Here is a 12,447-nt window from a genome sequence, read left to right as displayed (position 1 = left end):
AACTACACACACTATGACCATGCTCATGTCAACAGCACACATTATGGTCATGCTTTTATCAACTTCATATATGGCCATGCTCATGTCAACTGCACACATACACTAATGTGTACTTGGGAAAGAAGATCCACAGGTCATGTGGCCTCCTCTAACATTATGTTGTCACTATGATTCATCCTGTGGATGAATGTCTTAATAATAAGGCTACAGTACTTATTAACTGATTTTTAATTGCTTTATTTAGTTTCAGTCTCCACTTCCCCTACTGTGTGTGTGTGTGTGTGTGTGTCTGTATGCACCACAACGCACATGTGGAGGTCAGAGGACAAATTTCAGGAGTTGGTTCTCTCCTTCTACCATGTGACTCTTGGGATAGAATATAGGTTGTCAGATTTGGTGACCAGAACCATTACTCAATGAGCTCGATGAACTTATTTTTAACTTCAACACACTGACAATCAATTCCCCTGAATTTGTGTTCAGTGGTGGGCTTACTAGATGACTGGATACTTCCAGTTCTAATGTTTTGAGGAAGATCCACACCGCTTCCTGTGTCAGCACAAAGCCTTCTTTCCCCAACATCTGCTTCAACAGCTGCCATCTTCTGGTTTTTGACCATGGTCTTACCTGGATTGGAGGGCTAAGAGGCTATCTCATACTTTCAGACTATGTTTCTCTAACGATCAGTGACATTCAACGTTCTTCCAAATACCTGCCAATCAGCCGTTTGTCCTCTTTGAGGACTGGGAAGGACATTATCATAGTCAAGCCAGACTCAGAAAGAAGAGCATATGAGCTCAGTCATGTGTGGGATCTAAAATAGTTAATGTCAGAGCAGCAGCGAGTGGCGGGTTCTGTCCTACATCTAAGAGAAAGGCAGTCAGCCGTCCAGCTGGATCTCTGGCTCTGTGATCTCACGCACCCACGTGTGAAGAAGCCCCAGCCCTAGTTTCCCATCTGCGAAGTGGAGACGGCAGCAGGGCCTCCCTTTCTGTGCTTAGTAGGTGAGATTAGCAAATCCACAAGAAACCCCAGCATAGTCCCTGGCACAAACAAACCATTAAAACTACAGTCACTATTACTCCCAGGATCAGTAATGATCTTAGAGGGGGTTGGCAGTGGGAGGTGGTGCCACTGATGAGGGGTCCTTGGGAGAAGGGTTATTGCCTTCACCTAGCAATGGTGTGTGTGTGTGTGTATGTGCATATGCACACATGCACTGTCAGCAATGTGTGCACACGCATACAGCACACACACACACACACACACACAAATGGAGGAGAGGCTCGGTTAAGGATAGCAGGGACACACCACAGGCAGTTACGAGGCTGGGAAGGCATGAGAAGATGAAATGGAACTCATGGGAATGCAATAAACAGGGGCAGACATGACTGAAGACGTATTTACACAGCAAAGCTCCAGATAACACTTACATGACCCAGGTGAAACTTCCACCTTGAGGACTCTGGAACATTCTTTCTCTCAGCTACTTATTTATTACCCAGTTAACTGGAGCTTTGGCTCTGAGTCATTGGGGACTGGTAAAGGAGAGAGGGTGACAGTTTTCTGGTGCTACACACATTTGCCTTTGGAGGGCACAGCAAGGCAGCTGCGAGGCAGACAGGTGACAGGGTCTGCCTGGGGCTAGCAGCTGACAGTTGGGTCTCCAGATGAGACCAAATGCAGTGTACATGGAAATGAGGTAAGACACAAGGAAAATTAAAGAGACGTAGTGTCTTTGAATTAGGTAACTAGTCAAATAAAACTAGAGACGGAGGTACAGGGCTCTGATTACTGATCAAAAGAATGGTGCCTCAATGTACCTCAGGCCCTGGGTGAGCTCATGAGAGTCTGGACTGCTTAGAAGGTCATTAGATTACTTATTACTAACAGATTGTGGCTTTCTGGTGAAGAACAGATACCAATGTACTCTCTCTTAAAAGTTAATTCAAATCAAATACCCAGTAAAGCTTTCTTGTTCTGGCTTCTTCCTTCCTTCCTTCCTTCCTTCCTTCCTTCCTTCCTTCCTTCCTTCCTTCCTTCCTTTCTTTCTCTCTTTCTTTTTTTTAAGTTTTAAGTTTTTTTTATTGATGGCTAGACAAAAGCAGGCATGAATTTCTTGCTGCACAAGCACAGGACAGCTGAGTTTGTGTTTACATTTTGTTTTTGTTTACTATTTATGTTTTTATTCTTCTCTCATACATTCCATCCTGACTGCGGTCTCCCTTCCCTTCCCTCCTCCCAGTCCCCTCCCCACCTGCCCTCTCTCCCAGATCCACCCTTCCTTCATTTTCCTTCAGAAAAGATATCCCAAGAATATCATCCGAACATGATAAAACAACCTACAATAATTGTAGGCACAAACCCTCGTATCAAGACTAGATGAGGCAATCCAGTAGGAGGAAAAGGGTCCCAAGAGCAGGTAAAGAGTGAGAGACATCCCTGCTCACACTTTAGAAGTCCCACAAGAACACCAAGCTACACAACCATCACATACCTGTAGAGGACCTAGTTCAGACCCATACAGGCTCCCTGATTGTCAGTTCAATCTCTACGAGCCCCTATGAGCTTTGCTCAGTTGAGTCTGTGGGCTGTGGTTCCTGATGGCTCCTACAATTGTTGAGATTCTTAAGGATTAGGATAAAGCCTGCCTAAGATTAAGACAATACAATGGTCTCTGGCTATCATCTGTACTCCCCTGTTAGAGAGTTTTCCTCACTGGCCACCCTCTCACCCTGAGAGTGCCTCTCTGCGCTGTGTAATAGACCTCTTTGTGCAGTAACTACTCTGTATGACCCATCCAGCTCACTACAACAGAGACCACAAGAACTGGCAGGTGAGTGGAGACGATTGAGATCCTGGTCATACGTGAAGTCTCCCATTTTCTGAGAGCCAAGAGTTTGAGATTAGTGAAAAGTCTGTAAAGACTGCCCAATGCAAAGACAATGTCTCCTCTTCTAATAGAGTATGCTCAGGAAAAAGATATTAAAAGAGCAATAAGCCATGCTTAGGGCTGAAACATATATGACCTTTGGGCTTAACCTGCCCCTCCCAGCTATAAACCTACAGTTCCCTGAGAATCTCACAAACAAGGTTATGAACTTCATTTACAATCAAAACACATCTCATTCCCTTGTGACCCAGAATAGGAAGGATTCCTTCAACCTTTGTGATCAAGGGTTTTTCTTATCAGCCTGTAATCCTGTCCAAGTCACCGGCCTGTGATCTTATTTATTAAAACAAAAGAAAAAAGAGGTTCCTTATAAATCCTTTAAAACAAACCCACTGGAACAGTATTTTTTTTTTAATTAAAGCTGGGGTTTGTAGCTGGTAAATAGTTTAGGAGCAGACCCTATAGTCTTTGTGTGACTGCCAACATTCACTGCTATGTACAACCAGGCATTGACCGCATATACATTAGGCACATGGCTGTGTTCCAATAAAACTTTATCTACTAAAACAGGCTGAGGGCCAAGCAGGGTGTGCCCATGTTAAATTATCACTCCAGTCATTTTGAGCTTTCTGTACGGTCTTTGTAGACCCAGTAGATCGCTCTGTGTCATCATGCACACTCCGTGAAATGACTGCTGTAAGCCTATTGTGTTGCAAGGCCGATGTTTTCACAAAATAAAACCACAATGTTTTCAAATTGGCCGAGAAGTGGTTTGAATTACAGGTCCCATGTTAGCTGGAAAATCCCAATTCTCCTCCCTACCATACCAACAAAGCCTGGTGAATTTAGTTCGTTAAAAGGAAGAAAGAAAAACAGAACATTGAAAACAAGAACAAGTTGGAATCAAAACAGGGGACACTAAGCACACACATCTTCCCACTGGCTGGGTTTATCCCTCGTGAATGGTGAATGTACATTCTGTCCTGCCAGGATGCCCCGATGAGGAGCCTCACATGTTCAGTGAGCATCTGTACCTTGTACACGGGAGATGGGCAATAATTTTTCTCACTATTTTTCTGTTATTAAAAAGACCTTGAAGGACAGGTACTAATGAACTAGGGTTGTATCCCTTCATCATTTGGGGAAACTAGGAAGTTACTTCCACCTGTGATTCTCCCTCTCTAGGCAATAGCTTTTTGGTTTGCCAGTGATTCGTTCACTGGGGGCAAAAGCAGTTTTTTTCTTTTCCTAAAGGAAATGGGCAGTAAAACCAGAGAGGCAGCAGCTGCCTCTACAATCCCTAGCTTCCCTTCAGTGATGGAATTCTCATGTTCTGGCACATTCCCCAACTGAGGAACAGCCAGGCTGACAGATTTGATCTCAACTCTGGTCCAATCCAGCACTGGCCACAAGAAACCATATCTCAAGAGCTTTTCCTGTGGCTTCACAGAGAGTCCAGGGTAAGCCCATGACCAGACCCCCATAGCATTCCCATGACCACCAGAAACTGCCACAAGTATCTACAAGGCCAAGGCTGAGGCTTCATCTGCATTTTTCGACTCTAGTGGTTTTTTTTTTTTTTTTTTTTTTTTTTTTACAGTTGCCTATTTCTAAGGGCACGGTGATTCATTGTTCAGGGAAATGATGACATAGTACTTAAAGGAATGAATGGAGAAAGTTAGAAAATGTGTTATTAAGTCAACTTACAATGACATCTTTGGTCAGACAAGAGTTTCCAACCTACAAATGATTGCAGTATCTGGGCAGGACCATTATAACAGTCCATGCGGTTCCTGCAACCTTTGACCCTATTCTCCATCCTTGAAAATTCCCTCTAGGTGGCCCCCTTAAGAAGAGTTCAAGCCACACTGTGGTCCATCCTGAGTGACAGTATGTGGCCAGGGTGTGGACAATGGATGCCTAGTGAAATCAGTAAGAGGGGCAGGAGGCGTATGAGTCACCCCTGTGGCTGAGTCACACACAGCCTTTGTTGGGAGCCACTGCCAAAGACAAACTCAGAAGATCTGCGTGTGGTGTGAGGCTCTGTTTCTCTTTCCAGGTAACTGCGCTCTGGAAGATACTTTTGAGTCTGGGAAACTTAATCCTAACTGGACTTGAGATTTCTAAGAGAAACAAGATGTCCTCGGGCATCTTGTTCAACTAGTTCAAGTTAGCTTGAACACCGGGGTATGGCATTTGGGGCTTAATATCAGAGTTTCCAATAACATTTAATCAAGATGTGGGATGTTTCACGTGAACCACTGGCTGGCAGAGGCAGTAGAGTTAGTGTGGGCGTGAGCTGGATTTAAGTTTGAATGCCCTTCAACCTCTTCTCCTCTGGTCTTGTGGTGGCTTTTGCTGGATCCTGGGTATGACGATTTCATCAGAAACTGATGTGGCTATGACTTGCCTTCTATAGTCAAGAGAACACATCATTAGGATCCTCTCTTCTTCTATATGACAATGGCTAGAAACAGGATGGGGCCACCTGGAACACGGGCTTCCAGTCCAGGTCTACCTGATACCACACAACAAGACGGATGGAGCATCAGTAGTTAGCATGGGTTCCTCCTCCTCTTCGCCACGTCTTTACTTCTTTCATTTAGAGGTTAAATAAGAGTGTCTCGTCTGCCTGAATACTGCCCACCACCACTGAGAACACCAAGCCTGAGCAGAGCTCACAGGCTACAGGTAGCTCCTGAGGGGAACGTCTAAGACAGCATCGGCAGCAAGAGGCTTTCTTTCTTCACGTGATTGTGATTTATTGTACTTCCTTTAGAAAGGTGTCCGTGAGGTTAAATCTCCCTGTGTTCCCTCAATTGGCTCTAGTACAGTTCAGCTGGGCAGCTGGCATAGCTTTGTTCAAAAGGTCCTGGTCATGAGAAAACAGGGCGTGTCGGGAATGCTCAGCTAGCTACTTTGCCTGGCTAGCTACTACTTGTCTCTTGGCCTGCTGTTCTGAAGGAACTGAAGTTGCACCTACAGTCCTATCCAGATGTGCGCATGTGGAGTAGAGGAGGGATAAGATACACATCGATCATCACAACCCCATAGTTCAGGAGACACATATCATGTTGTAGCACCCAAAGCCCTGATTGACAAGCTGTCAATCTTCCAGCAGCATCCCCACCATCCTCTACCCGGCACCTCTATATCTCCCTTTCCTTGGCTTTAGACACTCAAGACCCTTTTACTTGGTGGGAACCCCTCAAGGACAGGATACTTCCCACCCTCTGGGAGGCTCAACAAGCAGCTGAGGTTCATGGTGCTCAGGGAAGGTGTCCGCTGGTTGTAGCTTACATGTGGGAATCTGTCTTTCTAGCCTTGAGGGAAAGCCCAGCTTTGGTTACCAGTAAGAATGGGTCCTAACACAGGGCTGCTGGGAGACAGGGTGAATGTGGGATGATGGAGACTCCATGATTAGATCCATGTTCCAGCCACCCTGGGGTGCCAGGTGGTAGTCCTTTAGACATAACACACAGATTCAGACACCCCAAAGACTGCCGTCTGCACTGGTTGGAAGGCAGCGTACACCGCCGCTGAACAAGGCCAGACAGGCTTAGCTTGCTGTGGCAAACAGCAAAAGTGGGTCAGCATAACAGCCCTGCTCATCCATGGTGCTGAGCCATGAGGAAGGAAGGCTGTCCCAGGTCCAGCCTGAGCAGCTCGGTGTGGCCTCTAGGTGGCAGACAGGGAACCCATGGAAGAGCACCTGGAAAGATTTCTTAAATCTGACTCTTTCTTGTGGGCACCTGCACTCCCACAGGACACACACACACACACACACACACACACATACACACACATACACACCCCTTTAGCTTAGACAAACATACACATAACTTAAAATAAAAATTAAAAACAAGTCTTTAAAACAAAAGGCAAAACTAAACCACAGAAAAACAGCTCAGACCTCAGGCTCCACTAAGCCTCTGTTTGTCACTAAAGACAAACTGGTCACTTCACTGGCACAGGGCTCTACTGTAACACTTTACAAGGACTACTGTGAAGCCGATGCTGCCTCCCAGGTCTCCCGCTTCTTCTGATCTCCTCTCTCTGACAACCAACCGGAGGCCACTGGAATAAATGCTGCTGCCCAGGGGTGGGGACAGATTTTGTTAAGGGTTGGCAGGACTGGCGGGAACAGAGACCTCGAAGGAAGGGTCAGGGCCCTCTCCTGTTCCCATAGCTGCACTGGGCTGCATCATATAGATGGAAAGGTCTGGTAGAGGCTGTAACTCAGTGGCAGGACGTTTGCCTACTGACAAGGCCCTGGGTTAGATTCCCAGCACTGCTAGTAAATATACAGAAAGGCCTCCCCCAGGCTTTTCTATCTAGAAGTTGGACAAAGTACCAGAGAGTGAAAGAAACTGACCAGAGGAAAGGTGTCTTAGTTGGGGTTTTACTGCTTTGAACAGACATCATGACCAAGGCAACTCTTATAAAGGCAACATTTAATTGGGGCTGGCTTACAGGTTCAGAGGTTCAGCCCATTATCATCAAGGTGGGAGCATGGCAGCATCCAGGAATGGGGCAGGAGGGGCTGAGAGTTCTACATCTCCATCTAAAGGCTGCTAAGAGAAGACTGTCTCCCAGGCAGCTAGGACTAGGGTCTCAAAGCCTAGGCCCACAGTGACACACCTACTTCAACAAGGCCACACCCACTCCAACAAGGCCACGCCCACTCCAATGGGCCACATCTCCAAATAGTGCCACTTCTTGGGCCAAGCCTATTCAAACCACCACATTAGGTGAGCTGACCTACTTCCAGGATTAGGAGTTTAGAGTCAGGTGGTCCCAGAAGGGCTTGGGACCTGCAGCAAGGCTAGCATTCATATCTCCCCTAGAGAACGCTGGAGAGTCACCCTCGGCAAATGGTGCAAATGAGAGTGAGTCTGGGGGTCCCAAGGGCTCAGAGCAAAGCGGCAGCAGACATGTTTGTAAGAGTCTTTTCTAATGCAGGACACGGCTTTTCTTGAATTTCGTTCTATACAGACGTGTCGATGAAGATGTCTTGGAAAACATTCAACATTATCAATGTATTTAGCAGATGATACATGGACTCAGCACCGACAGAGAGGCCAGGATTCACTCTTCGGGAGGCAATGGCTTAGGAATGTCCCTTGTTCAAATGATGTTCCAGGCATTTAGCTACCTGAGTGACCTGAGGCAAGTTACTAACTCTTTCTGCTCCATCTCCTGCCTGCATGGAGGCTGTGGAACTCAACGATCACTTGGGGGCATCTGAAGGGCGGGTGACCATTCTTGGCATAACAATTCCCAAAGGTGTTCATGTGGCTTTACTAAAAAGCACTAAAAACCAATTCCTGACCATCCACAGTTACCTTACTTCTAAACTTCCAAGATGGTCATCACCAGCCACCGGGAAGCCTGCAAAGTGAGTCCTTTTAAAGGTACCTTGCTGTCACGGGGTTGCTAGACCAGGGAAGTTAGCTGGCACGCGGGCAGTTTCCTGAAGAGCTGGTGGTAAACGTTTCTCTGAGCTGAATCACACTTTGAATGTGTGAGTGGCTCAGAGCCACTAGCTGGGGGGAGCTCCGAGTCCCGCCCACCCTCACTAATGAGCCTTCTGCCTGCAAAATCCCTCACTGCTAATTAGTCTGCCTAACAAAGTAGCAAAGTAGCACACACCTGGTCTCCAGGCAACAAGAGAGAGAGGTACCTTCTCTTTTCTGTTTTTTTGTTTTTGATTTTTTTTTTCAAACTTGGAGGAAATTGATATAAAACGAGAGGAGATATTTTGAATTACTATTCCTTTTTTTAATTTTAGGAAAGACGCTTTCAAATATGCTTAGCTACGTTATAAAACATCAAGCTTAACTGCTGATGGAACTGGAGATACACCATTCCTATCTGCAACTCAGACACTTAACGCATTGAAAGAATGATTTTGTTCTTTCAAATGATCCTGCATCTACTGAGTTACCTAAGTTCCAGGAGCAACCCAGTGTGTCAAGTGCCATTCCCTCATCTCTGCCCGGGTCAGACAGACCTCTCTGCCCAGGAAGTGATGAACTACCAAGCCCACAGAAATCCCACAGGTTCTTTAGGACAGGCAGAACTCTCTCTGATGTTATATAAAAAAAACAGAACTAAATTTCAGTTTTCACAAACCTGCTTGAAAGAAAAATAAACTGGAAAGTAAACAAAATGTTTGATGTCTGGCCAGTTTTTCTCATTATTTTGGGGGAAGAAATATCCTGTAGGCACACACTGTAATATATTCATTTTGTTAAGAATAAAAAGGCAAGAGATGTTAAGGCTATTTCTTTTTTATTAAGCAGTCAAGTTCTCTCTCCCTGACCCCCATAAGTGTATGTGTGCATTGCTTTTTAAATACAGACTGGTAGTAGGAAGTATTACATCTTTCGTAAATCCTTCTCCTGAGTATAATATGTCAGGATAAAGACTCTCTTCAACATTTGTCAGAGTTGATTGACAGTTGGTTTCATGGTCATCTGTGCTGGTTTTCTCTCTTTTCCATCCCCCACTCCACTAGTTTTCCATTTGTGAGTCTTCCTTCATGTGGTTTAAATGGTTTATACTATCTTGCCTAGAAACACAAACCAAGTTGTAATGACCCTACTCTGGCTCCCCATGAGGAATACTGTCTTTGCCTCCAAGTTTGCAAACTTATGGAGGGCACAGAGAGATTGATTATTGGTAACAGCAGTGCTACCTTTACAATCCTGATCACAAGGGAGACCTTAAGAAAGTCTACAAATACATTGCTGGGCAACAATAAGAGTCCTCTTACAGCAAGACCAAGACTCCAAGAGGCAAGAAAAAAGAAGATGGGTGTGAGTATCTGTGATGCTGGGGTGCACAGCACGACTCTGGGGTGCACAGCGCGATGCTCCTCCACTGGCCGCCTCTCTTCTTGATTACAGAAAACAAATTACGTTATTTCCTAAGGACGCTACTTTCTGATGGGTTTCTACATGCTCTCACAACTTCTTATAAGGCATGATCAACAGAAGATTATACATGATTTTAGGTTAAAAAAAAAAACAAAAAAAAGGAATGTAGATTGCATTCAGACAAAGAGAAAGAAATTGAACTCAGGAAGACAAGAGTATGCGCATAAATGAGAGGTTTTATACGCAGCAAGCAGAGGGCAAATGTAGCCAGGGTAGTTAAGAAAACCCAGAGTGTGAAATCAGGGTCAAGGCCTCTCAAGCTCCTGCCCTTGGAGGACTTCTAAGGAGGACGGTGAGAAGTGAGGAGCCCAAGGTGCTCCCACCGAAGTGGGTGCTGTTCCTGCCTCTTCCGTCTTTCCACAAATGCACAAAGGCTTCAGGCCCATGTGCCTCCCCCACCCCACAGGGTGAAAGGGACGAAAGTCAGTGGTGAGGTGTAATCTGCCATGGAAGATTTGATTTGTATGCTTGTGACATCTCTGAGGAGCATCAGGGAAATTGTTGGCCTCCTGTGAACTGTTTCCTTGTTTTGGTGCAATAGGAAATAACTTCCGTAAACTGTAACATACTGTAAACGCTGTTGGTGGGGGTGCACATCGGTGCAGCCACTGTGAAAATCAGTGAAAATAGAAGTTTCTCGAAACACTAAGACTAGTCGTGTGAACTGCCCACACCACTCCTGGACATATAAGTCAGGGTAGCAAAGAGATACTCACACACTCATGTTTATTGATGTTCTGTTCACAATTGTAGAGAGATGAGAATAGCCTGGAGGTCTATCAACAGGGGAGTGGTAAGATCCATGGTGTACAGTCAATGAAGTCTCACTCAGCCTTAAAGAAGGACAAAGCGTGTCATTCGGGAAAGTGGATGTAACCTGAGATGAGTGTGTTATGTGAAATAAGCCAGACCCAAAACGAGGAGTACGACATCCATTCTCATACGTGGAGTCTACATGAAAAGCCAAAGACATGGAGTATTTGTAAACTGAATGACGAAAGAGGAGAGGGCAGGGAAAGGCGAGTGTGAGGTACACGTGGTGAAAGTTCCTGACACTCGTTTTAAAAATGCTGCCACAAAGCCCGTGACTCTAGACAGTAAAGATACACTAATAAAGGTGACTACATAAAGCCCAGTAGGAATGAGGTCCTGTCATTATTTGGAGATGGCCATTTAGCTCAAGCTAAGGCAAGAATAACTTACACAAGCGGCCACACAGCTAAATAGGAAGCAGAATGAAGAAGATGCTAGGAATCTCCGGGGACAGCTCTGAGGTGCCAGTACTAACCCTCTTAACAAATCTTAACGTCTTGGAGGATCTGGCTTTCTATGTTCCTGTGGCCAGCAGTGGCTGACACACCTCTCTGACAGTTACACGGTTCCCATCCTCTGTCAGATGCTGGAGGGGACTAGGCTGCAAACGTATTTTGACCCAGAAACCTGGCTTACACCATCTACAACCAAGTTTGCCAATGGCCTGGCCTGGTCTAAATCCAGACATTAACGACAGCATCTGGTCCAGGATTTTTGTTCTTAGGATTGGGGTCAATTTTAAAAACAAGCTAATCTTTTTGCTATGTTTTTTTTTTTTTCTACCAAAAGCTGCTGTGTCAGAAGCTTGACCCTCAGAGTGTTTGGTGTGGAGGAATCTTTAGGAGGCGGAGCCTAGGGAGAGGTGGCCGAGTCACTGCGGGAGTTAGTTACCCCTTGGAAGGAGTAAGTGGAAGCTTTGTGACTTGAGTTAGTTGTTCTTGTGAGAGCCTGGTTCTTTGGCCCCTCCTTTATGTCCTCTTTGCCTCATCATGTGATCACTTATGGTTGAGTGAGTACTATTGTGACATCATCCACCCTGAGACCCTTAGCCAGGGCCGAACTCCCAGTCTCTGAAACTGTGAGCTACATAAACCTTTTTTGTTAATATATTACTGTGACTCAGGTAATATAAACAGTCCAGTGGCCATGAAGGGAATCAAACATTTGGACTTGCCAGTGTCCTGCTGCTATCTCTCAAAGCAAATTCTTTCTCTTGTCAATTAGATTCAATGCCGTGGAGACTCTGGTGTTCCATGGGTTGGAAGCTACATTTCTAAGTACAGAACATGGATCTGAAGAAATTTCCTGATGAATTTGGTCAGCTTCTTTTTCTTACAAAGAAGGCAACCTCTATTCTCAAGACTATCTGATTTCATGCCAATTTAGTCTCTGAAAACAAATACGGGTAAAGGGAGCTGGCTCCTGTTCCTTCCCAGTGGAGAACAGGCCTCAGGAACATTTTGAACACATTAGTACTTTATCCAGAGATAGTACATTGCACCCCACCCCTCTCTCTGTGCCTCTCTGTGTATGTGTGTGCTTATACCTCTGTGTATGTGTGTGTGTGCCTTTGTATATATGTATGTGCCTCTGCATGTATATGCATGTGCCTTTGTGTGTATGTGTGCCTCTGTGTGAGTCTCTGTGCATGTGTATGTGTGTATTGTGTGTTTCTCTTTGTGTTTGCATGTACGTGTGTGTATGTGTGCTTCTGTGTGTGTGCCTTTGTGTTTGTGGGTATCTGTATATGTGCGCATGTGCCTCTGTGTGTGTCTGTGTATGTGTGTGTGCCTTTGTATT

At 45.4% G+C, this 12,447-nt stretch overlaps 1 protein-coding gene across 2 annotated transcripts in view; it reads right to left on the bottom strand.

The window, feature by feature from the left end:
- The window catches only part of Npas2 (neuronal PAS domain protein 2), a 177,736-nt gene that overhangs the window by 116,209 nt on the left and 49,080 nt on the right, over window positions 1-12,447 (bottom strand). The window contains exon 1 of one of the 2 annotated variants that reach the window (XM_028775393.1): window positions 10,551-10,589. The exons of the other annotated variant lie outside the window; for it this stretch is intronic. Coding sequence (XP_028631226.1) covers window positions 10,551-10,558 — 8 coding nt within the window. The 5' untranslated portion in view covers window positions 10,559-10,589. Of the gene's footprint in view, window positions 1-10,550; window positions 10,590-12,447 lie in introns of those variants that run through there. 2 annotated transcript variants of the gene reach the window in all.

Source organism: Grammomys surdaster, unplaced genomic scaffold (genome assembly GCF_004785775.1).
Source record: "Grammomys surdaster isolate TR1022 unplaced genomic scaffold, NIH_TR_1.0 255, whole genome shotgun sequence".
Lineage (NCBI taxonomy): Eukaryota > Metazoa > Chordata > Mammalia > Rodentia > Muridae > Grammomys > Grammomys surdaster.
This window is presented reverse-complemented; position numbering and strand designations above follow the sequence as displayed.